General features: G+C 44.9%; 1 protein-coding gene across 1 annotated transcript in view; it reads left to right on the top strand.

Moving 5' to 3' along the window:
* Positions 1 to 27,842, top strand: part of SPAG17 (sperm associated antigen 17) — a 469,533-nt gene that overhangs the window by 167,207 nt on the left and 274,484 nt on the right. Inside the window, exons 12-17 of the mRNA XM_019526871.1 lie at positions 1,349 to 1,462; positions 6,076 to 6,226; positions 10,196 to 10,426; positions 14,201 to 14,262; positions 14,973 to 15,089; positions 15,461 to 15,615. Coding sequence (XP_019382416.1) covers positions 1,349 to 1,462; positions 6,076 to 6,226; positions 10,196 to 10,426; positions 14,201 to 14,262; positions 14,973 to 15,089; positions 15,461 to 15,615 — 830 coding nt within the window. The remainder of the gene's footprint in view (positions 1 to 1,348; positions 1,463 to 6,075; positions 6,227 to 10,195; positions 10,427 to 14,200; positions 14,263 to 14,972; positions 15,090 to 15,460; positions 15,616 to 27,842) is intronic.

The following is a 27,842-nucleotide window of genomic DNA, read 5'->3' as shown; positions in this document are numbered from 1 at the left end:
GGACCTGGGGATTACAGTGGACAATAAGCTGAATATGAGCCAACAGTGTGCCCTTGTTGCAAAGAAGGCTAACAGTATACTGGACTTCATTAGTAGGAAAGTTGCCAGCAGGTCCAAGGAAATAGTTTTTCCCCTCCGTTCAGCACTGGTGAGGCCACATCTAGAGTACTGTGTTCAGTTTTGGGCCACCCACACTTTAAAAAAGGATGTGGGCAATTGGACAGAGTCCAGCGGGGGGTGACAAAAATGGTGAGGGGGCTGGAGGACATGACTTATGAGGAAGACTGTGAGAACTGTGTTTATTTAATCTAGAGAAGAGGAGACTGAAAGGAGACTTAATAGCAGTTTTCAACTACCTGATGGGTTCAAAAGAGGATGGAGCTAGGCTACTCACAGTGGTGGCAGATGACAGAACAAGGAGCAAAGGTCTCAAGTTGCAGCAAGGAAAGTTTAGGTTAGATATGAGAGAGAATTTTCTCACTAGGAAGGTAGTAAAACACTGGGACGGGTTACCCAGAGAGGTGGTGGAAGCTCTATCCTTGGAGATTTTTAAAACCGGGCTAGACAAAGCTTTGGCTGGGGTGATCTAGTTGGGTATAGTTCTGCTTTGAGCAGGGGGTTGGACTAGATGATCTCCTCAGGTCCCTTCCAACCCTAACTTTCTATGATTCTGACCCTGGCAGTAGGCAGCTGCCAGGGCAGAGGACAGATGGGAAACAAGTAGCTTCCCAAGGGAGGGGAGAGTTCTTTCCCCCTGCTACCTGGACTGATCAGGAGAAATTTGCTCCTGATCAGCTATGTAACCATAGTAAATCTACTACCTGTCTTTCCAGTTAGTAGAAAACTGCAGTAGACTAATCTACTGCAGAGTAGCTCCTGTGCACAGTTACACAGTAATGCTTTACTGTGCAGTAGATTAGTCTACCATGCAGTAAATTGTGTCCTGTAGACACACCCAGAAAGGACATTAATTTTTCTTTCCAGGCCCATCTTTCAATTGTGCTTCAGTGATTTCATAATTGTGAGATTCCCTTTTGACTGGCCTTGGTCTTCTATACAACTAGGGTGTCTGTTCAGCTGCATTTTCATTTTTTTGAAACTGCTTCTGATCATTTCACTTTTTTGAAACTGCTTCTGCTTTCATTTACCTGGAGGTAAAAGTAAACCGTGTTTCTCTGTTATCTAGCTTAGGCTGTGTCTACTTCTTTCCCAGATCTAAAGAATGGTGCTTTATGCCCAAAAGTATGTCTAACATTTGGTTGAATAAAAGATACCATACAAAAAAACCTTTTGCCCCTTCTTAAGTTTGCTTATTTATTTTCAGTGCATCTGCCCTTTTATTTAACAGAATCTCTACAGCTTGTTTCTTCCTAAAGACGATGAAGAAATGAAAATCCTCCCCCAATGGCCTCTTCTACTAAATTACCATGACGTTATGTCACAGCGGCTGCACCTCTTAAAGGTATACTTCTGTGTCTTATATCAGCAGTCTTAAAGTCTACAGGCAGTGAATATTAATACACTTGAAAGGACAGAGGGGTCATTAATTCAGAGTACTGTTTCAACAACACAGAGTAGAAGAGCCCAAACTTTGTCCACTTGATGGCAACTTTAACCACATATCAAAAGTCTAAGGATCATCCAGAACAGATTGAAGCCACCCAGGGATAATGCAGATCCTGGCATACAGTGCACCATGTTAATCTTCAGATGTTTCTACACCATGGACAGTCCTGAGCATGTTCTGCCTATCCTATCTTACATTGACAAGCCAAACCTGGAACTATAGTGGTGAAACCACTCTGGAAGCATCTGGGGTAAATCTATGAAGACATGGGGTTGCAGTCTTACCCTGCTCCATTCAGCCACTGCCCCATCCCTGGCTGACCTCAGGGGAGCTCCAGGGCTGCTTCTGCCCTGCTCCAACCATGGGCCATGGCTGTGCAGAGGCCAGGCTCAGCAAGGGATAGCAGCAGTAGTATGCAGGTTCTGTCTTCCAGCACCTGCTCACTGCCTATCACTCCCTCCACAAAGTGTCCCACATTGGCTAGGAGCAGGCATTGGAAAGAGAAACCTGCATGCTGGCACTGCTGTCCCTAGGTGGTGCAGGAACAGGTGGAGCCCCAAAGCCTCTCTTAACCTGCTCCAGCTGCAGGTTGCAGAAGTAGCTACACAGAATGTTGAGCTCAGCTGGAGAAAGCATCAGTGGCATGCAAGTTCCTCCTTCTAGCACCTGCTCCTAGCTAGCAGGGTACACCTAGAGGAACAGGGAGTGGGCAGAGAGCAGGTACTGGAATAAGCAACTGCTTAAGCAGCAGCATCTCAGGTAGACAAACAGTTACAGTCGATATCAGAGCAGTCCTTCCCCACTCTTCCCCCTCCGTCTCCTTACTTAAGCAGTCCTTGTCCAAGCCCAGCACCCTGTGCAGATGCTCCCAGTAGTCCATGGCTGGAGAAGGACAGGTGAAGCTCTGGGACTCCCCCTACCCCCAGATCAACCAGGGACAGCTGCAACTGTGCCAGGCATGATCCTCCCCCACTACCCCCACCCATGTACATCTGCTCCCTGCCTGACTCTTCAGTGTTGCCTGCCAGCCAAGGGACTCCAGCAACACCTCACCCCAATCTCCTCCTGATCTGAGGGGCAGTGTGCTGCACCCCATTTTAGGAAGTCCTGAATTGAGCCATGGGAGCGTTCCATCTCAAGTACACTGAAACAGGTCTTGAGTGGTCTGGGCATAGTGCTTAGCATCCTTGAGTGCAATCTCCATGTAAACAATAAGATGGTCTATGTTATAGGGCTGTGCGAAACAGCACCATTTCGTTTCAACTTCTGTTTTGCCATTTCTATGGGACAGTGTTTCATTTTGAGTTTCATTTAGTTTCGAAAGCACTGTTCTGTTTTGTTTAATTGAAACTGGTTCGCTGTTTTGATGCTGTTTTGACATTTTGTCCATAGGCTATAACGGGGAAGCATGAAACTGCCTGTAACTTTGCTATTTTTGGCAGATTTAGATGAAAACAGCAGGGATGTTAGACACTTCTGAGGGCATGAAGTCTGCCAAGTTTCAAGGAGATAGGTGTAGAGGTTTCTGGGAAACTGCAGCTCAAAGTCTTGAAAGCAAAACTCATGTCACTTGTAAGTGTGAAAGCACAATGGGGTGAAAACAGCAGGCACGGTAGCCCCTGCTGAGGCCACAAAGCCTGCCAAGTTTCAAGGATATAGGTACAGGGATTTCTACAAAACTTCACCTCAAGCTGCTGATGAGTAAAACTTGTCGTGTGTGTGAAGGCACAGTAGGGTGAAAACTGGAGACATGGTAGCCCCTGCTGAGGCCATGAAGCCTGCCAGGTTACAAGTAGATAGGTGCAGGGGTTTCTGGGAAACTGTATCTCAAGCTACTGACAAGCAACACTCTTGACATGTGACTGTGTGGGTGTGTTAAGGTGCGCCCTCATTGGTGCTGGGGCCTCTACATGACATGGTAGTGTTCCCCAGTGAGGTTTCCTCCTCCCCTACAGCCTCAGCCTGGTCCACCACTTTAAACAACAGCAGGTAATAACTTAGTAAGCAGCACCAGCAGCATCTCAGGTAGCCAAACAGTTACAGTCGATATCAGAGCAGTCCTTCCCCACTCTTCGCCCTCCCTCTCCTTACTTTGTTTCCCTGCAAGGAAGCCCAGCTTCAGCTTCAAAATATGAAATGTTTTGAAACTTCTGAAACATTTCTACTGCCCTCATTTTGTTTTGTTTCACGCTCAAAATAAGTCAAAACAGTGTCCAAATGAAACAGCCAGCACAATTTCGCACAGCCTTAGTACATTATAGTTTCATAGTTTTTATGGGCTGGAAGCGACCTTGCAGATCATCGGGTAGAGCCACCCTACACTTGGGCAGGAAAGACCGCTGGGATCAGATAACCCTAGCAAGATGGGCATTGAGGGAGCCTGTACACACCATGGGGTTTAATCCTCGTTAAACTAAATAGATTTATAAAATTTAAACTTGTTTATTTTGGAGCATTGCATCAGTGTTTGCATGCACTAGGTTTTCAAACAAATTAAGCTTTGAAGTGTCATATCAGTGTTTGCATGCACTTGGTTTTTGAATGAATTAAGCCCAGTCCCTAGCTGGTGCTGCAGGAGAGCAAGATGGTCCAGTGCTTCCCTCCCACCCCCGGCCCAGGGCCCTCCACCCCATGCCCTGCCATGCAACTGTGGGAGCACAGAGCCAGCACATGGCACAAGAAAAAGAAAAAAGCGAAGCAATTTAAAGGGGTGAACTACAAAAAATTTGGAGTGCCATCTGGTGGACAAAAAGGCTCATTACATGTCTTTGAGTGGCTTTGTGTTTGCACGCAACTAATCCATGGACAAGATGCTTTAATTTGTGGCGAGCCAAACTAAACTACATCTGAGGAGTTTTACTTTAATGTGCCAGAAAGACATTTAAAGTGTCCAGAATACCCTCTCTTGCAAACAGTCATGCTGTTGCACTGCAAGAAAGGGCAAAAACCATGGTGTGTACAAAGGCCCTAAGATGCTTTCTGAAGATTACCAGGGTGGGTGACTGAGCCACCTCTGGGGTGAGCCCATTCCAAACCCTCAGTACACAACTTGTAAAGAAGTTTTTTCTTATGTCTAGTCTGAAGCTATCTTCAATCAGCTTGTGCCCGTTATTTCTAGTCCTCCCTTGGAGGGCCTTGCTGAACAGATGCTCCCCCAGGCCCTGATGTACTCCCCTGATATACTTATAGGCTGTCACCAAGTCCCCTCTTAGTCTTTTCTTCTTCAGACTGAACATTCCCAAGCCTTTCAGCCTCTCCTCATATGACCAGGTCTCTAGGCCTCTAATCATGCACATGGCCCTTCTTTGGACTCTTTTGAGCTTCTCCACATCCTTCCTGAAGTGTGGCACCCAGAACTGGATGTAGTACTCCAGCTGCAGTCTCACCAGGTAGAGCAGAAGGGTAACATCTTTAGGTTAAAGACTTTAGCTTTGCTCGAGATGCCTCAGTAGATGCATGCCAGTGTTTGATTAGCTCTGCCAGCTATGGCATCACATTGGTGGCTCGTGTTCATTTTGTTGTCTATCATGAGAACAAAATGAAATGTTGTGGAACCTTATGGCACTTCATGGAACTTTGTGGGTTCTGCTTTGGACCACAAGTTTATTACTCTGAAGAAACCAGATCAGGCATTGAGATGCTTTAGTGATAAGTGCAGTGAATAAACTAGAATAGAATAGAATAGACAAACACAGTATTCAGCATAAAAAGACACCTCTTTATATAGAATTAGTTCTTTGGGGTTTTAGAATTCATTTTAAGTGAAAATTGGAAGCAGATTGAAGTTGTCAGATAGTGAAGGTATTCCAACAGAAGGCAGATAGTATGGTTGGCTGGTGAAAGAGGAAGATACTTTTTAGCAGAGACACATTCCTTCAGTACATGGTGGACACTAACTTTAGTACCAAATCAGTCTGCACACTGCATTAATGCACCTTAGACACATACCTGTATCACTTTAATGTGCGTTAGACCAATGCACATTCCATTTAGGCACGTGTAAAAACGTGTAGACATACCCAGTGAGACTGAATTTTATGACCTCTCTCTTGTGGAGGCTGCCACTATAGCTAATAGTGTAGATCAGATAAGATTATGTGGAAGAAAAAAGCTAATAAAGGAGTATTCTTTGTATTCTCACAGATTACATCAATACATAATTTTAATATTCCAGGAAATTTTCAGTTTCTGTTTAATAATGGCAAATGGTCTTTGTGATTTTAACAAACATCTATTAATTTTGCCTTCTGTCAGCTATTCTCTTTTCTTCCTACTAAGTTACCACTCCCCCACAATGAAGAGAATAGAAAAACAGCTCATTTCATCTTCTACTTACACTGATTTAGTAAGAAGTATAAGCATTTGCTATGCTTAAGCATGTGCTTAAGTCCCACTGACTTCAGAGTTAACACATACTTAAATGTTTTGCCTTATATTTTAAATTAATGCTGAGAAATCCTTTGTTATGAAACTCTACCTTGTTTTTTAAATTTCACTCCTTGCTCCAGGTCCAAGAGGACTTAAATCCAGAAAAGATTGAAAAGAAAATGATGGACAAGCTTCCACTTGTGAAACTTCTTCAGTTCCCCCTTCCTTCACCTGGGAACAACACTAAACGTTTGGCCAGAGTCCATGGGCTCATGCATTATTGTACCAATGGTGAATTCTCTTTTCTGTTGCTGTTTTGTTGTTGTTTAAGGATAGATTCCTGTGAGATAGTGGGAACCCATTCTTTGGGGGGAAAGTTTTTGATTTTTCCAACTAAAACTACCTCTGTACTAGCCAGTCGTCACCAATTCCCATTCTTTGGAATGTAGGAATGCAGGATTGGAAGGCCCACTGATTCTATTCCCCTGCATTCACAGACAGCTTTGCCCAGAAAGGTCTACAAAATAGCCTCATAGGTTTTCTAGTAGGTGCTCTGTGGCTGTGGCATGCAAGAGAAACTAAGTGTCACAGAAAGAAAGCAAGTGAGATAAGGGCGCCAATAATATTTATGCTATTGTAATAGCGGGAGATTTGTAATGGCAGGTATTCACAATACACTATCAGATGGACCATACTCCATGCTGTAAAGGAAGGCAAAAACAGAGTAAACAAATTTACTCCACAGCAGGATAGTACTTGTAAATTCGAGTACTATCCTGTTATGGAGTAAAAAACTGCAGCAGCACATGTGTCAATGCTGCCTGGCTGGCTGAAGCACAAGGATACTTCAGAGTGGGGATTGCATGCCAGCTAGCCCCACACTGAAGCTCCCTTGTGCCCCAGCCAGCCTTCCCCATCACATTGAGCCAGGGAGAGCAACCTTGGGCTGGCAGGCTGACCCCCAGGGCTTTCTACCAGCCAGGGCTGCTGTGCCTTGGCTCCACATGTTGTGCCTGAATAAACCACAAAGTTTATTGTTCCAGAGTTAATTGCTCCCCGGCACACATTCAAATGGTATGCCCAGGAGCTATTAATTCCAGAGCAATAAGCTACGCAGTTTATTCAGGTGCTGTAAATTGTATGTGTAGATGCACCCCCTGAATAATAAACTCATCTTCCTCTGTATTGGCAATACTGCCTAAATTTATGTGACCAGTAAATTTTGTAAGGACACATCTGGTTCTTGCACCAGAGTCAGTGATGAAAATACTTAATTAGATATGCCCCAAGACTTAAACAACACCACAAGTAGCCCCTCTCCTCTTAAAGTATAACTGGGGACGTACTTAATTCACAGTTCTTTGGATTTTGCAGAAACCACAAAATCAACACAAAAAAACCTTTAAAATAAAAGTCTGGCTCCCCAGTGGGAGCCAACAGTCCTCACTGCCAGGAGGGGAAGGCACCAGCTAGTGGTGTGACATGAAGGGCAGCAGAGAAGATGGCAGTTGCCCCCTCATCCCTTCTACCCCCTGCCCAGGGTTTCTCCACCAGTCAGCACTGAAGAGTGGAGTCTCTCCATTAATGAGCACCAAAGGGTGGAGCCACCATGAAATGACCACAGAATTAGAGCTTTGGGCTGTGAAAATTGGTAAATCCACCTGCCATTTAGATAGACCCCTAAGTATAACCTACCCGCTTAGCCAAGTCTTTATCTACTATAAAAGTATGGTATTAATCCCCATCTTCTCCATTCCAGCTAGTAGTTTCTCGTGAGGCACGGTATCAAATGTCTGGCTGAAATATAGTTTGATTAGCCAACTCTGTTACCCTCATCTTAGAGTTTCTTTAGTTTCTCAGAGTTTCTCTTTTGGAAGTCCAAAGTCCTAGTTATGGACACTATTGTCTATACCAGGGGTGGGCAAAATGCGGCCCATGGGCTGAACGCAGCCCACCAGACCATTCTATCCGGCTCGTGGGGCCCCTAAAAAGTTTAGAAAATTAATATTTATCTGCCCCTGGCTGCCTGTCATGCAGCCCTTGACAGCTTGCCAAAACTCAGTAAGTGGCCCTCTGCCCGCAATAATTGCCCGCCCCTTGGTCTATACTGTAAAGTATACTGAATTGAATCAGTTCATGATCACCCAATATAAGATTATTTTCCATAACCAGCCCTTTTGTAAAATCCACTTGTTCACACCCTAATCTAGCATGAAGTTTTGGCTAATCCAAATGTCAGTTTCTAGATTTTGAGCAAACCAGTTACAATGCTTGTCTGAGACCAAAGGACTGAGGCCTGGATCTTGACAGTGTCAGAACTCACAGGTTATGTAGGTTTGCTATTGAGGTTAAAAGAGGAAAGGCAAAAAATGCTAATCACAAGAACTTTCATGCCAATCCAAATGCAGATAACAGAGTTTTGAAACCACTGAGATATATAGTGCAATAACTTTTGGACTGAGATAAAGCTTTATGTTGATCAACAAGCATTACTTAAAAATAATGATGGCTGTCAAATTGCATTCCCTTTGAGATTCTTGCATTAATAGTACAACAGCTTTTACAGTAGTCTTTTATTCAAATATGCAAGTTAAGCTTATTTCTCCATCAAGAACTGTGGTCTCCTACCCTATTTGTGTGTGCAAGAATGATGTGCAGTGTGAAACAATTAGAAAAGCCACATGAAATGCATTCTAGAGTCTGCATGTTCACACAATGGCTACACAAAATAAAAAACTTCCCTGCCCCCCCAGTTCCTTTCCTACTGTCATTGGGCATAGATCTTGGAACTCTTTTTACTTGCTGCCATTTTCTGCAGACACATTATGCTTTGCTTGAAATTAATATACACTAATTATATTGCTTTTAGTTGTCAGCATATACGTAATAATTATTACTAAGATGCAACTTTTTAAAAAATGCTTCATATTTGTATATGGTACCAGCCAGTAGATATCAGTTCTGGTGGCATTCAGTGGACTACACCATAGCGGAGAGCTTTCCTTCAAGTTAATGTTTTTGGCCATTTCTCTAATTTTGGATTCAGATAGGAAATAAGAAATAGATATGGTAAATTTAGATTGGTTACCAGGAAAAACATCTTCCCTGTTAAAGCAGTGAGGCAGTAAAATAGACTGCCTAGGGGAGTTGTGGAATCTCCATCACTGGAGGTTTTCAAGAACCTATGTGTGCTGTAAAGGGCAACAGTTGGAAGCTCAGAACTTCCCTACCCTTGCCCCCTACACTCCACACACATACTGCTAGGACTAAAAACAGACAACTGGCTTGGTTCACATTTCAGCTTCTTGTCTTGCACCAAACTGTAACTCTCCCAGACTTACAAGTCCATTATCCCACATTAAGTACCAGTGAATTATTCAAATGAATTTGACTTAATTGCTATTTAAGTCTAGTATATAAATAGTTGAGCCTGTCCTAATTAGGGCTGCATCAAACCAGTTGTTTGTTTTTAGCTCATGGGATCTTAAGAAGAGCTCTGAAACCCAGAACATGTGAATGTTGGAGGGGACAAGCTCAGCAGCAGGAAAATGAAGCAGAGCTCCACAACTGACTTAGGGTGCCTCCAGATGTTAGGGTCATACTCTAACTTATGGCACTTTATACAAAACACCATGAGTTAGAGCTCGCTGCCCCACCCCCCATCCCCAACCCAACAGGGGTTGAGGGGGGTGGGGCAAAATCAAGCCTGCCTGTATCAACCCTGGCCAGCAGGCGGGGGCACTGCAGAAGCCTGAACTACCTCTGTTCCCAGCCCTGCACTGCCTCCAGGTGACTGTTAGCAGGGGAGGGAGGGGGAAGAGAGCAGGAGGGAGCTGCCTGCTGGCTTTGTCCTGCCACAGCTGGCAGACAAGGGAGGGCTAGACGGGAGCTCCCTCGCTTCATGGGTGATCGGGATAGTTCTGACTTAGAGTTGGACCAGATGACCTTTGAAGATCCCTTTCAACCCTACTTTTATACATTTCTTTATCCAGTGTTTTCAATATGTATGAAAAGCTTTTCAAGTAGCACTGTGTAATATATGCCAGTTTTAACAGTGCTAATTCAGTGTGTAATTTCAGTCTTTTAGAATTCAGGAAATTGGATTCCAGAAAGAGACAAGTTAAAGTAAATTATTATCACCATTATATTCCTTGTCAGGCTTAGCAGAGATGCCAAGGACAATACACCTAGTTAGTCTGCTGTTCATCTTTTACTGAACAATAAGGACACTTTCTATGAATGGTTTTAATTTTCTTGCAGAACTCTTGAGTTGGGCTGAAGTAGAAAGAGCCTTCAAAGTGTTTACTTTTGAAAGCCTGAGGCTGACTGAGCTTGATGACTCTGGTCTACTGGAGAGTTCAGGATTGATGCTTGGCGGTGATTATGAAGTATCTTATATCCCATGGGATAATCCAGCCAGGTTTGCAAAACAGCTGAGACAACTACCCACCATGGAAAATGCTCCTGATGAGAAAATTCCTGAAGGCTCAGGTATGGCACATCTATTAATGTTACTCTGGAAGGCCAAGTACAGACAGTCAGAAAGCCCTAGGCTGAATCAGTTCAATCTTCTCAGGTTAGTCTAAGCTGCATTAATTGAACCAATAAGCAAGTAAACAGACATTCATTTGCAATCCCAGAAATGCAGCCACATACCTGCAGTGGCCCAGGCCAGAAACCAAAGGGTGCTAGAGCACACTTTCCCACTCATCTGGAGCAGACAGCTTGGGCCAAGACTAGCCCACCGACCCCAATGGGGGTGGATTTCCAGTGGAGGTGCAAAGCATCCTAGGATGCTGGGGGACTGTGAGTTAACTTGAATCTAAAGGGGATCTGGGACAGAAGTTCAGTAAAACAATTTAATCTAAATCAGTTAAGTCTGATACTATAACCATCCAGGTTTATCTTAGACTGGTTTTGGACATTTTGAAAGTGGTTTATGTGCACTGAACTTCTCTTATGTTACAGATTTGAACTGGTTCCAGTCATTTATACCAGTTTGTGTAATTCCGGTCCCTAGCTGAAGATTTTAAACAAGCTATTTTGTACGTTTTTTCTTTTACATGTTGTGGTGGGCCAGTAGGGGCTGCTCCTGCATTGAGCCACCCGTCTCACTATGCTGGACCACCTTCCAGGCTCCAAGTGCCTCCCTGGGGGCACCTCACATCTGGCCGACCCCCTTCCTGGAGCACACCCACTAGCCTGGGGGTAACATTGCCACCACCCAGGGATGGGCTTAATTCTGGCTCTGCGCACCCTGGGAAACACAGGCCTAGTAGCCCTCGAGGGTACTTGATTCACTTCTAGAACTCGGGATGCTTCCCTCAGTCAGAAGCACCAGTAGTGGTCTCCCTTAGTCAGCCAAACCAAGGGGACCCCAAGGCATAATCTAGACCCACTCCCAATAAGTCTTCCACACTAGGTACAAAGGAGAACTTTATTGGTTACAAGGGGTAGGGTTGGAATAGGATACAGGGTAGAGCAATATCAGAAATCCCATAGAGCAAACTGGCATGGCTGGGTAGCCTTTGATCACACATCTGAGTTACTGCAAACTATATATCTAGTTAGATCTCAGGTAGCTTACTCACAGGTATCATCCAGAGGCAGGTGGAGATTCCCTCTGGAGGCAAGCAGTTCCTTGATCATGAGTTTTGAGAGAGAGAGAGCAAGTTTCAGATGTTCCAGCTCTTCTCTCTCTCTCTGCATCTTCCTGATTACTGCTGCCCCCTCCTCCTGGGCAGTCCTTAACTTATATAGCCTTTATGACCTCATTTACATGGTCCAATGGAGGCCAGCACCTGTTGGCTGTCAGCCAATCAATTTGAAATGCATCACTAGTTGCTGGGCAGACTGGCAGTTCCTAGCTCCCCAGGAAACGCAAGCCCCTCACGCAGGTATGTGATGCCAGTCACGTAGGCAGAGGGAGCAGGTTCCTTCCTCCCTTAGGAATGTATCCAGCTCAGGTTACCTAAAGAGATAGGGTAAGTTGTGTACCCTTAGGGTAAGGTGTGTACCCTCTGCAAGGCCCATCTTAACCAAACGGTCACAGAGCAGAGTTTTGGGGGAGAAACAGGTAGCCTTCTGCCACGCATGTTTTTCCTATTGTTGGGAAATCTTTTTTATCAATCGCATCTTTTTATAAACTTTTTATCAATCACTTATTTCCTGCATACTGTTTTATTTTTGTTTTTTGGTGGTGTTTGGGTACCTAAGTAAAAATCCTGAATGAGCTGGGTATTTTGTCTGATATCGTTAAACAGTTTATTTAAACTTTATTTAAAAAGCAATGTCTATATAGGAGAGCTTTGCATAACATACATAGTATTGAAAAAGTCTTATATTGTGTCTGATATAAAATGTATTTTAGAGAAATAAAACAATGAAAACTTACTATTTATAAAGCATGTGTTGAAATAGGGCTAATCATATTTCAGGCATGTAAATTAAACAAAGTAAATGAAGATATCACTGTACTTATTCAAATACAACACGCAACTTTTTCTGAAAATTGGCTCCTGGAAAGAGGGGGTGTATCTCTTAAACAAGGAAATATGGGACCAGAGGGTTTGATCCTGTGGGAGGGAATCAAACTGCCTGGCTCCTCTTTCTGAGCCATGTGGGCACCCAGTGGTGCCTGTAGAGTCAGCTAAGGGCTCACCCAGCTCAAAAACGGGTCAGACGGTTCAGCTTTGGTGCAACTGGGCACTCAACTGACTCAGTCAGCAAGTGCTACTAGCTGAAATGACATCCCTAGCCTTTTTTCTCTTCTTATGCTGAGTTGGATGTAAAGTCAGCAGCACCTGCCAAATGACTCAGCTGAGTGCCCAGTTCTGATGGGATGAAACTGTCCAACCCCTGTTCTCAAGCAAGGTGGGTTCTCCACTGACTCTGCAATTCCTGCTGGCTAGGATCAGGCCCTCAGATGGCCTGGCAGGGTCAGCTTCCAGCACCTGTCTGTAGCAGGGCACTAAGGTGCCTGCTACTTGAAGAGCAGGAATGGCCACCAGGTGCCAGTTGCCAGGGCAACCAGGAGGAGCTAGGGGCCCACACCTGTTGAGTCAGCTGACCAGAAGGGGCAGGGCTGACTTCTATAAAGCACAGGCTGGAGGCCAAGAGAGGGGTTCTTGGTTGGCAGCCAAGGAGAAGGAGTGCTGCCTGACTAAGCAAAGGGGAAAGAACTGAATGAGAGCAGTCGGTTATGCTAATGAAGGATGGAGCACCTGCAAAGGGCAACTCAAAGGAGGCTAGCCGAGCAGTTTAGCTTTGTGTTATAGCCCAGGGGCTTGTGTTATTGTTTTGTTGTTGTTGTAAGACCAGAGGACTGGGTGAGACTATACAGGGATGGAGGAGGCCTCATAGGGGAACCACGTCATTGGACAGTGTGAGAAGCCCCAAGGGAGGGCAGTGCGAGAAGCCCTGAGAGAGAGAGGGCAGTGCAAGAAGGCATCTAATAAGACCGAAGAACGTCCAATACATACGCGAGGCTTGGGGCATGGTACAGGGGTGGTTGGAGCCACACAGAGCCCATAAGGCTGGGGAACACCTGAACCCCATTCGAGACTACAGGCCCAGTATAGGACAGGAGAACCATGACCAGGAAGACTAAAGGTAGCCTCCCTATAAGTCACATAAGACTAAAGACGTGGTGGGCGAGATTGTGAAGTGCAGATAGGCAGCTTGGCGCGGTATAGAGGGTAACTAAAGGGGAACACGGCAACCCCAAGTTCCTGTCCTGTGTCACTGTCCATGTCCTGCAGAGTTAACAAAGCAGACATGAGTTTTTGTCTCCCTGCCCTACTGCAGCTGCTTGTTTTCCCTACAAGAATACTGTGCTTGACAGTATGTTCAAGGAAAAATCCTTTTTTGTCTTCATTCCACCTTTCAAACACAAGTGTGCGGCTTGTTCAGGGTGGATGGGGAGGTATACAAGAAAATGCAGTAACTCTGTCTTGGTACATCTCTTTGTACAAAGTATAATATCAGTATTTTCTTCCTTTCTGTAGAATCAATTAATGATCACCACTTATGACACAATTGTGGAACTGATAGATCAATTGGAGGCCCTACGTTCTTCAGCATGGTCAAAAGGTTTTTAGCATCATCAAAGCAGGGCCCAATACATAATGACAAAACAAAGTTAAAAGAGATACACAAAACATTATGATGGGTGGGCAAGAGGCTGGCCACAACACATGAGTAATATTACAGAATTAAGTAGGCCACAAAATAACAAAGCATATTTCTTTTGTGTTCAATTTTCAGTGCATTTAGAAAAGAATGGCAAAGGTGGAGGAGATGATCTGGTTGATCCTCTTTTAAAGGAAGTAAGTGATTGGTTTCCACACTTCAGAAATTATAATTGTAGTGAATGGAATACATTATGCTCTATAATGTGACATGAAAGAAGATGCTCTACAAAGCAAATTGCTACTGTTGGGGATTCTTTGGCAAATCTCTGAGGGTTGATTCTGTTGTGTTTTGTGATCAGCAGTATGAAGCCCAACAGCTTTTATATAGTGTAAAATCAGTGTTGGGTAATTCTGTAATAATCTACCTAAGGCTGGGGAGGGGGTAAAAGAAACCTTCCCATGGCAAGCCTCATTGACTCTACGTGGTTTATTTTAGCATGGAAGCTTGAAAGAAACTGTCAAACTGTGTCCCACTGACATACTATGTGGCTTGACATCCTCACAAACACCTGTCTGCCATATAGCCCACAATAAGTGAAACCATGTTAAAGTGACTTCACACGACCTGCCTATAAGTCTGTAATTGCTTACAGGACTCAGAAGCATATAACCTAACAATAAAAATATTTAGATTTAGTTGTCCGTAAAAGAAGTCAAAAGCAAAACTTTTTGACAATTTTTGTTCTTACTAAAACATTGTCGTATGGGTTTATTTGTGTGCAAGTTTATGCAATTAATTGTGATACTGCACAGGATGCTGTCATTTAAGCCAACAAGATTACACTCAGTATAAAACAAATGAATGCAGAATTTTTTATTTCATTGTTGTTTTGGTGCACTTTGAGGTGAATCCAGAAAAGAAAGGCCTAAGGATAGAATTAGTGGATATACAAAAGATTCAGCAGCGGTGTTTGACAGATTGGACTTTTGCCGAACATCTTCAACCACATGTTCTTCTCCAGGTATTTATGAGCTGTTTTTTTACAGAAATAATGGCTTGGGGATAAGTAGGATACAGTGTGTTTCCCAGCTAGTCCAAGATCAGCTTTAGACCAGTTAGAAGGTGACCAAAGTCATTCAGTAACTTCAATAGTTTTTCAGGCTTTGGATACACTTTACTTTTGTAACACTATGTATGACCTTATAGTGTTACAAAAAATGAGTTTCCATATGTTCAGGCTGTTTGTGGTACTTATTATAAAGAAAGTGGGACTTACTATAAAGAAGATTATAAAAAAAGTAGATGTCACAAAAATGGTGTATCCACTGCAAAAAACTTATAGGGGTTGGATATGCTACTTCTATGTCTATCCTAAGCATTCATTTTTTTCAGGTCCTTCACAAAGCAACACAGCAGTATAGGTGCATTGATTCCTATCACCACACCCAAGATAACTCTCTGCTTATAGTCCTTCACAATCCCCAGAATAAACATCATCAGTGCTGGGAATCCTGGAATATTGCACTGCACTCAGACGTTGGATTCAGGTAGTATGTGTTTTTTTTAGATATTATCTTTAAACGGGCACTTCGGATTAAAGCTTAGTAATGGCAAAGGAACTTGATGTAGCAAGCATTTATGAAACATGGTGGCATAAAAAAATAGTGAGTTAACTCTAACATGGGACCATAAACTGGACAGGAAAAAATTATGAGGTAGGTCATAGAAAGGAAATAATGTACTGTATCTAAAACATTGCATTGAGTGATGGAAAAACATAGTAAATTTGTCTAACTACAAATCACAACTTGTAAGAATAAAAATATGCTACTAGGGCTATATTACTTTTCTTCACATCAGGAAAATGATATCAAGGACACTTTGTTGTAGAAGACCAAAGAGGCAACTAATGCTAACAAAAATATCATTATTGATAACTTTGACTTCCAATATACAAACAGGTCAAATGTTGCAATAGGAAAAGGTATAAGGACAAGTTCCATTTAATACCTTAAATAAGGGATCAGCAACTTATGGCCTGACAACAGGATCAACCTTTGGACCCACTGGAACCAGCCCACAGGTCTGGAGTGCTTCAGCAGCATTCCAGCAGCAGATGACTTTGGCAGAGCTACACCACAGCCAGGTGGTGGGGGACTATGGTGGTGGGGGCCTTTGCCTGTGCTGCACTGTAGCCAAGATTTTTCTTTGCCACAGCCAGGCAGCAGGAAGCTTTGCCCATGCCATTCCATAGCCAGGCCATGGGGAAAAGCAATGACCAGGTCCTAATGCAAGCCCACCTTCGACCTGAGCTGGATCATTCTGTCCTGCTGTTGCCCTGTGGGGGCTGGCCAACCCTCAGGATCTCAATATTGCGCTGTTGAACAGGAGGATGTGGTGTACAATTGAACATGCACACACTCAGAAATCAATTAGGTGCAGACACACACACTAGGTGCATATACACACTCTAGGTGCATGCACCCCCACCAGGCATGCACACGCACACTACCAATCCAGGCACATACACATCCAAAATTACCAGCCTAGGCAAATGCATGCCTATCAGCAATTCAAGTACCTACACACACTATACAGACCAAAAGAAATTAGACCAGAATCAATTATCAATACCTGCACACCCAATACACATACACAGATCACTAATTTGTATATCATGCACACAGTGACATACATGTATATCAGTTCACATACATACCAGTCACCTACATCTACACTCTAGTGAGTTCCTAATTTATGGTGTGTACGTATGTATGTGCTTGGAGGGAGGTTAAGGTAGAGAGAGAGAGAAAGTGTAGGGGGTGAAAGTTGCCAGGACCAGGATTAGAACCGGTAGACTTAGAGAGAGCTGGGTTTAGGAGCTGAGGCTTGGGGTTACTTCAGGTTACTGCTGGTGGAGACTGAGATGAAAGTTGCCAGTGCCAGGATTAGAACTGACAGATTGGAGAGGAAGTTGGGATAACTTAAGGTTAATTGGTGTTAATTGAAAGCAGAAAGTTGGCAGAGCAAAGGAGTGATGCTGGGGAGGAGCCTGGAGACTGGACTCAGAGCAAGGAGACTACACAGGAGCTGAGAGGTACGTGGGGAGAGGAAAACTGGGAGTAGGGCTGAGAGATTGCAGAAATCCACAGGGCTGAGAGGATGCAAAAGTGGCAGGAGCGGGGTTAACTGCTTGCAGAAAGCGACAGGGCTGAGAGATTGCAGAAAGGGGCAAAGAGGAGCTGAGAGGTGGCAGAAAAGGGAGACAGAATTGAGAGATCAGGAAAATGTGGGGAGGTGGGAGCCGGAGCTGAGAGAAACAGAGACTGGAATTTAAGATAGGGAAGGGACTGGAGCTTAGTAAAACACAACCCAACTTGGGGTTACAAATGACAGTGGTTTTATTGAACAGGGGAGATGGTGACACAATATTTCATTGGTTCCTTTGCGCACCCCCCCCCACACACACACACACACAGACAATGGCAGCAGGGGTTAAAGAGGCTTGGTGCAGGGACGCAAGTCTGGGAGGAGAGAGAGAGAGTCCAAATTGGAGGAGGAAATATGCAGGTGATATCTGCGTATCCCAGGCTGAAAGTGGGTCCTCAATGGCCAGTCGGGGTCTCCTTCAGCTCAAAGTTGTCCAGAGGGGGTTGCCGGCAGGGCCTCTGGGTGGATAGGCAGTGTGATGTGGAGCTGGTCTGATCCAGATGGAAATGGCATTCCCAAAGAGTCAGTCTTCACTACCCCTTTTATGGAGCAGACTACCTCTGATCTCCTATGGGGAGGGCCTGTCCAGGCAATGCCAGTCCTGTTCCAGAGGGTTCCAGATGTTCTTACTGAGCATGTGAAGACTGGCACAATGGTGGGTTGCCTCATCTTTTGTTTCTTGAATGCTGAGGGTGACACAACGAAATATTGTGTCCAGGTATTGGTGTTGCTAGTTCAGTCATTTAGAAGGAGCTATTTTTAAACCTACTGCCATTGTCTCTCAAGCACCCTCATTCATCCCCATTCATTCAGGAACCAAGTTACATAGGAGGGGTAGTGAGTCATGGGTTACACAACTGGGCATGGAGGCTTGACATTGCAAAGTGGAAACTTGACATGACTTACCCGAACTTAGGCCTAAAACAGTAATCATACAATATAAAAGCAATACAAACATAATAATTATCACTTGTAAAACAGTGGGTATTGGTATCAAAATAGGGCACCTATTTGCAAAGAGGAGAGAGGAAAATAAAACTTACTACCTAAAATAAAATGTTAAAGCTTATCCTATATCTTAGCTTACTTATAATTATCTATAGGGAATAGAGAGGGAGAAGAAAAGTCAGAAATAGTTGGGGAAGGGAAGGGAATGAATATCTATAGATATAAATATATAAAAGAGAAAGAAAGAGAGAAAAAAAAGAAACTGGGGAATTATTTTACACTGTCACAATAAAAGGTTGCCTTAAACAATTGCTTTTTGATCACAAAGTTTTTTGAGTCTTTGTCCCAGTGGGAATTCTACTGATGATAACTTTTTGAAAATCTCCAGGACAGGAGGTTTTGCCAGTAATATCCATTTGGTCTTCCTATTCACTGTAGCCATGAGCCATAGAGTAGGAGTGGGTAATTATTTCAGCTGGAGGGCCACGTAATGAGTTTTGGGGACCTTTCAAGAGCCACATCCATCTCTGTCTCTAGTTCTTCTTTCAGTCTCCTCTCCTCTCCTGTCCTCTCCTGGCTCTGGCTCTGGCACACCCTACAAAAAGGCGTCACCAACACTGTTGGCAGCTCCTGTGGGCGGTCACCATTCGCCGCCACCCCTTTCCACCAACACCACTGGTGGCATCTATGGGCAGTCAGCAATCGCTGCTGGCTGCTGATGATGCTGCCAATGCCATCTGTGGGTGGTTGCCGACCCCTGGTCGGCACTCGCCACCCCCCACCCGCCGCCAACAGTGCCGGAAGCATCTGTGGGAGCTCCCCGCTTACAGCCACTGGAGGCACATGTCATTCATGGCTCTGGCTCTGTCAAAGACTCTGGCTCTCTGTCCCTCCATTTTCCTCTGTCTTAAGATCAAGCACTTGAGGACCTCAGTCTACTATCCCCAGACCGACACACTAGTTGAACGTTTCAGTGGGACTCTGAAAAATATGCTTCACCACTTCCAGGAAGGCCCTAAGACATAGGACCTTTTAGTGCCTCCATTGCTCTTTACAATTAGGAAGGCTCCCCAGGTCTCTTTGGGCTATGCTTCTTTCGATGTGATATATGAGCATTCTCCTTGTAGTTTGCTAGACCTGGTACGGGAAGGGTGGGAGACTGACAAAGAGGTCAGGATGGACACCTCTTGCTATGTGAGCTCATTATCTGTCGATTCCAAGGGCAGGCTGTTCAGGACAACAGACATGTCACCCTCAGCCAAAGCAGCCATATGTTTCATGAACTGTTCCTTTTCCAACTTCCATTGGCACGCATGGTTTTCAAAGTTTCTTAGGCACACTTCTGGATCATCCCCATCTTTGTAGCGAGAGAACACTGAGGTTTTCAGTCTGGGGGACGCAGCAGGTGCCAGCTGAGGTGAATCAATCTGGCTTCCAGTTTCATGCTGCCTTTGAAGTAGTTCAAGTGCATGCTCGTGTTTGAGCCTTGCCTCTTCGGCCCCCGCCATGCGCTGGGCCTCCCTCTCTTCATGCTGCTACTGGGCATCTCTAGCCTCATGCTTGCACTGTGCTTCCCTCATTGACAGTTCCATCTTAAGCAACTCTAGCTCGAGCTTATGCACCTGCACTGGGCTTCTTGAGCTTCCAGCACCAGCCTGTATCTCTGGAGGTCCAACCCATGGGTTGGAGAAGGGGGTCATTCCTCAGGCATTTCTAGCTCAGGGGGGTTCCCCTCCCAGTGGCTTGTTGGGAAGAGTGGTTCCATCATCTCCACTCCCACTCAGAACCAGGATGTGCACTTCCCTGGTTTGCTAATAGTCCAGCAGGACTTCAATCAGGTCCTGTCTTTTTTGCCTTCTTTTTCTTTGGATGCCTATCTCCTTCAGCTTCTCCACCAATTGGTCCATGGTCAGGTGGTCATACTTGTCAGTCGTCCTAGCTATCTATACTGTCCAGTTGACCTGATGCCAAATTAGAGATTGTTTGCTCAAGGGTTTTCAGTGACTCTATAACCTTCCCCAAATTATGCCTTCAAGGTAGCAGGTTGCCTGATCCCACCTCTACCACCATGTGTGGTGGGCCAGTAGGGCATGCTTCTGTGTTGAGCCACCCACCTCACTGTGCATGGCCAACTTCCAGGCTCCAAGTGCCCCCCTGGGGGTGCCTCACGTCCAGCCAACCCACTTCCTGGAGCACACCCACAAGCCTGGGGGTAATGCCACCACCACCCAGAGTCTGGACTGATCCTGGACCTGCGTCCTCTGGGAAACACAGGGCTAGTAGTCCTTGAGGGTACTTGACCTGCTGCAAGAACTTGGGGTGCTTCCTTCAGTCTGAAGCGCAAATAGTGGTCTCCCTTAGTCAGTCAAACCAAGGGGGACCCCAAGGCATAATCTAGACCCTCTCCCAATAACTCTCCTATACTAGGTACAAAGGAGAACTTGGTTACAAGGAGTAGGATTGGAATAGGATGTAGGGAAGAGCAATATCAGAGAAATACCTTAGAGCAAATGGTGGCATGGTAGCCTTTGATCACGCATCTGATTTACTGCAAGTTATCTATCTAGTTAGATCTTAAATAGTTTACTCAAAAGCATCATCTAGAGGCAGGTGGAGATTTCCTCTAGAAGCAAGCAGTTCCTTGACCATGAATTTCAAGAGAGAGAGAGATTTTCAGATGGTTCAGCTTCTCTGACTTTTCATCATGGTTACTGCTCCTCCTTACTTATATAGCAATTGTGACCTCATTTACCTTATCCAGTGAAGGCCCACAACTGTTGGCTGCCAGCCAACCAATTTAAAATGCATCACTGGTTGCCAGGTATACTGGCAGGGTCTCTAGCCCCCTCCCAGTCATGTTGGCATTGCTTAGAACAATAGGGAGTTTGAGCCTCCTACCCAGGTATGTGAGGCCAGTCATGTAGGCAGAGGGATCAGGTTTCCCCCTCCCTCTGGAATGTATTCAGGTTAGATTACAACTTAGTTTTACATGAAGCTGATGGGGGAAGAGGTGTCTGTCCTCTGCAGTGACCATGGTAACCAAATTGTCAGATAGCAGAGTTTAGGGAGAGACATAGATGTTATTCTGCCACAATGTCCCTGAGGGAGAGGCTGCAGATCACCAAGCAGGTAGCCACAGGTAATTTACAACAGGTGAAGAGTAGACAAAAGGAGCAGTATGATAAGAACACCAGGAAGCAGGAGTTTTAAGTTGGCCAGAAAGTCCTGGTCCTCCTTCCCAGCGCCACTAGTACATTTTTTACCTGTTGGCAAGGCCCATTGGAAATTGTGAGGTGGGCTGGCCCAGTTGGCTATGAGGTATTCCAACCTGATCATAGAAAGGAGAAACAAGTTTACCATGTAAAGTTGTTGAAATTATGGCAGGAGCTGGAAAGCCTTTTAGCAGCCCCATTGCACAAAAAGGAGGAATTCAGACAGGAAGTAGGAGAAGTCATAACACGTAGAGAGCCAGAAGGTAGGGTACCTTTAGGGAAAAATCTCATGGGTAGGCAACATGAACAGTTGAGATTGGTAGTCCAGGAGTCTGTGTATGTCTTTAGTGAAGTGCTGAGGCGAGCAAGAGGGTGCTGTGCATAAGATCATTATGCCAGAGGGGAAAAAAGTCTGAGAAAAGTGGAGAACAATACCCTATTATTAATACCAGCCTATCAAAGAGGAGATGGATAAAATGTTAAGGCATTTACATACATACATGCATACAATCTGTTCCAATACGCCAGAAATCCAGCACATTGAAGCAGACTCAATTAAGCAGAACAGAGCACACAAATTGATGGCAGCGGTGCTCTTTGAAACTAAAATACCATCGGTGTGTTTTAGTTCAAAAGCACACTGCCATGGTTTTCTCAGTGCTGACATGTATTTCGCCATTTATACAAATGTATCCAACTCAGCTCTGGGTGCTTTTAAAAGCTCCCAATAATGCATTGCATGTATGTGTACAAATGCCCATAGTGCATGGGGTCATCACAGAGTCATGAAGTCCTTGGAGGAGCCCAATTGTAACCATTCTGAAAACTTGATGGGACTCTGTGCCTGTGCATAAATTTTTGGAAATTAAATACAATTACATGATTTGATGCTTTCCCTATGACTCAGGTAGGTGAGCTTTTAGAGTAAATTAGGCAAGCCAAGTTTATCTCAATGCTCGACCTTGCAAAAGAATATTGGCAGATCCCGTTAAGACTAGAGGACCAGGCCAAAACCACTGTTGGTAGTTCTTGGGGGCTGTATGAATTTCTGCCTCAACAGAGCTACTGCGACCTTCCAACAGCTTATAGATTAGGTACTGGCCCCACATCAGGGGTATTGCAGCAACCTACATTGGTGATATTGTCATCTATACTGAACGATGGGACCAACATATGAGAACTATTAGGGTTGTCTTACAAGATTTAAGATAGGTTGGCCTAATGACTAACCCAAAGAAATGTACCTTGGGAAAGGTGAAGACCAAGTACTTGGGTTTGTAATTGGGGCAGGGCCGCATAAAACCTTTGGTGGATAAAGTGGAGATAAAAAATTACTGTCGCCAACAGAATAAGACACAGATACGAGCCTTCCTGGGATTAGCCAGTTATTACTGCAGGTTTATTCTGCAGTTTGCTGAACAACAAAGGGAAGGAACATCAGCCGACCAATGGTCAGTGCTGACACAGTAAAAAGACACTTGGAGGGACTGGACGTATTCATATCACTGGGACCATAGGGACTCTACCCATGGGTAATGAAGGAATTAGTGGGGGTCAAAGCTGATCCACTGGCAAGGATATATAAATGCTCATGGTGCTTGGGTCAGGTTCTGGAGGATTGGAAGAGGGCTAACGTCATCCCAATCTTTAAGAAAGGGAGGAAGGAGGACACAGGGAATTATAGACCAGTCAGCCTTACCTTGATCCCTGGGAAAATCCTAGAAAAAATTATCAAGGGGCACATCTGTGGAAGCCTGCTGGCTAATGTGATTCAGAGGGGTAACCAACGTGGGTTTTTAGCAGGCAGGTCCTGCCTGACTAACCTAGTTTCCTTTTACGACAAGGCCACCAATTGTTTAGATGCAGGAGTTGAGATGGATGTTACCTATCTGGACTTCAAGAAGACCTTTGACATGGTATCCCATACCATCCTTATAAATAAACTGAGGGGATTTGCCTTGGATGATTACACAGTAGACTGAGTAGCAAATTGGCTCAAGGATCGCACTCAGAGGGTGGCAGTGGATAGGCTGGTGTTAACCTGGAAAGATGTGGACAGTGGAGTCCCTCAGGGCTAAGTTCTGGGGCCGGTGCTGTTCAACATCTTCATCAGTGATCTGTATGAGGGGGCAGGAAGCACCCTGTCCAAGTTCGCAGATGACACAAAATTATGGGGTGCAGCTAACATCCTGGAGGGGAGGAACCAGATCCAGGCCAACCTAGACAGGCTGGGGAAGTGGGCAGAGAGCAACAGGGTGCTATTCAATAAGGACAAGTGTGAGGTGCTGCATCTAGGGAGGAAGAACTGCCATCATACAGGCTGGGGGGCAACCTTCTTAGCTCCACTGAGGCAGAAAAAGATCTTGGAGTCACTGTTGACTCCCGGCTGAACATGAGTCGCCAATGTGATGAAGTGGCTGGCACAGCCAATCACACCTTGTCGCGCATCCATAGGTGCTTCACAAACAGGTCCAGGGAAGTGATTCTCCCCCTCTATATGGCACTGGTCAGGCCACAGCTGGCGTGAACTGTGTCCAGTTCTGGATGCCGCAGTTCAAGTGGGATGTGGACAACCTGGAGAGGGTCCAAAGAAGAGCCACTCACCTGATTAGAGGCCTGCAAGGTAGACCCAATGAGGAAAGGTTAAGGGACCTTAACCTCTTCAGCCTCACCAAGAGAAGGCTGAGAGGGGACCTTGTGGCAGCGTACAAATTCATAAGCAGAGAGCAACATGAAGTAGGCAACAACCTGCTCACCAGGGCACCCCCTGGAATGACAAGGAACAATGGCCATAAGCTACTAGAGAGAAGGTTTAGGCTGGACATTAGGAAAAAGTTCTTCACGGTCAGGGTTGCCAGAATCTGGAATGGGCTTCCAAGGGAGGTGATGCTCTCCCCATCCTTGGGGGTCTTCAAGAGAAAACTGGACAGGCACCTGGCTGGGATCACATGACCCCAGGGTTCGTGACTCTTTCTTGCCTGCCAGGGGAAGCGGGTCAGAGTAGATGGCCCACTGAGGTCCCTTCCAACTCTATGAATCTATGAAGCAATACTTCCAGCCCTGGAGAGGGACAGCTGGGAAAGACTGCAGCATCTGGGGAGAGAGGATGCCAGAGGACTCTCTTGTCTGCATCGGTCTGCAGCAAGCTACAATAAAGGGATGTATGACAGCAGGCATGAGTGGTCAGAGGACTACCAATGTATATGGGGACCACAGACAAAATGCTGGGGCAGCTTGCGTAGAGAAGGATTGACACCCTGGGCTGAAATAGGTACCCCAGGAGATGGGTGGTATGAGGCACGGGAGCCCAAGCATCTTTGAGCAGGGCACTAGAGCCAGCCAGGTGTGAATTCATCTCTTAAGTTGATTTCTATGTTGAAACAGTTAATGAATTGACAGAGGGAGATGAACCCTGAATTAATATTTGGACTTAAGTTGATTTATATTTTGGGTCTGTTAATAAATTGATAGAGGGGGGTGAACCTGAAATGAATGAATGAACTTCAGTTGAGGTTCTTTCAGAGCTGGTTAATGAATTAAAGGAATTGATTTAAGTTGATTTACCTGTGTCATTTCATGCAGTGAGACTTTTTACCTGTGAGACTGTTGATAGAAGGGGATGAACCCTGAATGAGTGGGAGACTGAATAGAATTGAGTCACTGATGGACTTCTAATGAATTGATTAGAAGTGCCTGACTAGGATCATGGTGGCATAGGAAGGACTGCCATACTTGTTACAAGGGTTATGACTCAAAAGAACTTAAATAACATCTAGGATGTGATAAGGGCAGGGTGTAAGGGGAATCAGAGCCCCACAAAGAAAATCATCTGAGGGACAGGCCTGGACCTATCAGCCAGCATAACCAGCTCTCAACTTTAAAGATCAAAGATGTGGCAGGCAAGAAAGATAACACCAGATACTGATTGTGATAGCATCAGTCCTTATCCTGACATAAATATGTGCCCAAAATAAAAAGGAAAATTACTAGCCCTTGGTCTTCTCACTAAGACAAATTAAATTTCTCATTCTTTTACCTTCAACAGTTTTAAAAATATCCATGTAAATGCCAAAAATTGTGAAAGAAAAGACTGACTTCTCCTGTTTTCACATAGACAGTCATCTGGCATACAGAAGATTCCTCTGATTTGTAATTTATGCAATCAGTATTAGAATAATAGAAAATTAGGGTTGGAAGGCACTTCAGGAGATCGTCTGGTCCAACCTCCTGCTCAAACCAGGACCATCCCCAACTATATCATCCAGCCAAGTACAGGATTATTAGAACAGGGTTGATCTTTTGACCTATTGCATGGAGAATACTTGCAATGGTAATGGTAGTCCCCAACATCAACAGTTATAAAAATGCTCCTGTATTTAGAAAATGGTAGAAAAGGGAAATCTTTCAGTTAGGTTCAACAGTTAGTTAATATACTTCTGCATCTATTTCACAATTTTGGATGATTTGTGATAAAAGAAGAAATGTCTACCTTAACATCAGTCAGAGACTGTTAATTACATGGAGCAATTCTGAACTTATCAGCTGGATCCAGATATGCAGGCACATGCAGTTTGTAGCATAGCAAACCTCTGTCTGGTGCCACAGACTATACCCCGGGCACATTAAAATGTGCCCTGCTCTGCAAATTTGCAGCACAGGGGCAAAATTTGCTACCAGGAAATCCTGATAGCAATTTTTTTTTTAAAAAAGGGCCACAAAAAAGCAACATAGCAATGTTAGGCATGCACAGCTGTCCTGTCCTCTTCTGTAATACTTGGGGTGCTGGGAGATGCAGAATGGGGCTTACAGGCATGGTCTTAAAGTTGTAAGAGTGCTGGCATCTCTGTATTATTGAACAGATACACTAAATGCCTGCCTCTGTGTTTTACATCTTTTGTCACCTTGCTCTTAAGGGATTCATAGATTCCTAGATGCTGGGGTCAGAAGGGACCTCAACAGATCATCAAGTCCGACTCCCTGCCTAGGCAGGAAAGAGTGCTGGGGTCAGATGACCCCAGCCAGATGCCTATCCAACCTTCTCTTAAAGACCCCCATGGTAGGAGAGAGCACCACCTCCCTTAGAAGCCCATTCCAAATTTTGGCCACCCTCACCATGAAGAATATTTTCCTGATATCTAGAGTAAATCTGCTCTCTGTCAGTTTGTGACCATTGTTCCTTGTTACCCCAAGAGGTGTCCTGATGAACAGAGCATCTCCAATCCCTTGCTGTTTCCCCCTAATGAATTTGTCGGTGGCCACAAGATCACCTCTCAGCCTTCTCTTGCAGAGGCTAAAAAAGTCCAGGTCCCTCAGTCTCTCTTCATAGGGCTTTTCCTGTAAGCTCCTAACCATACGAGTGGCCCTGTTCTGGACCTTCTCAAGTCTATCAACATCCTTCTTGAAGTACAGCGCCCAAAACTGGATGCAGTACTGCAACTGCAGTCTGACCAATGCTACATAGAAGGGGGGTAATTACATGTTATACTTAGCATGTGTAAAAGTTAGGTGGCATTAAAGTTAGATTGTTGTCCAAGCACATTAAGAGTTCCACATTAATGGTTCATACCCTCTCTAACCTGCACTGCTTGGACTTGCCACAGGAGAGCTAGTGAGCAGGTGCATGACTAGAAGCTGCCAAATCTGCCCCTGCTTGCCAGCTCTTCAGCAGACCTCCTGTCTCCCTCCTGGCCCCTGGGGTTTACCCCTGGCCCTCTCCAACAGGGCTCTTTCCTGCTCCCCTGAAACTGCTGTCCCTGGAGTGAGCGTCCCTCTCAGCCTTCTCTTGCAGAGGCTAAAGAGGTCCAGGTCCCTCAGTCTCTCCTCATAGGACTTGTCCTGTAAGCTCCTAACCATATGAGTGGCCCTGTTCTGGACCCTCTTGAGTCTATCAACATCGTTCTTGAAGTACGGCACCCAAAACTGGAGGGGTGTAGTTACATGTTATAATTACCATGTGTAAAAGTTAGGTGGCATTAAAGTTAGATTGTTGTCCAAGCACATTAAGAGTTCCATATTAATGGTTCATACCCTTTCTAACCTGTCCCCGCTTCTTGACAGGTACCCCACCCCTGTTCACCATCTTGGGACCAGAAGTCCCATCCCTAACACCTGCTTTTGCCACTGGAAGTCCCTCCCCTTGCCCCTGGACGTACTCCTTTTGGGAAGAAGGTTTGTCATCTTAGGGGGAAAAAGCCAAATTACATACTAAAAATCAATCACCCATAGTAATACATTTTAATTTAATTTGAAAATATATTTTTGTCCTGATTTGTGGGCATTTTTGGTGTATATGCAGAAGTGATTGCATATGGGGGTTTGTGGGAATGTGTAGATGTGTGGGGGGGGGGGTATGGACGTGAATTTGGGAGCCCTGTAGTGCAGAGGGGCCAGGCAGGAAAGGGGGG

This window comes from Gavialis gangeticus, unplaced genomic scaffold (assembly GCF_001723915.1).
Source record: "Gavialis gangeticus isolate Ggan-Ray unplaced genomic scaffold, GavGan_comp1, whole genome shotgun sequence".
Classification (NCBI taxonomy): domain Eukaryota; kingdom Metazoa; phylum Chordata; order Crocodylia; family Gavialidae; genus Gavialis; species Gavialis gangeticus.
The sequence above is the reverse complement of the archived record's forward strand: the minus strand, read 5'-3'. Positions and strand labels throughout refer to the sequence as shown.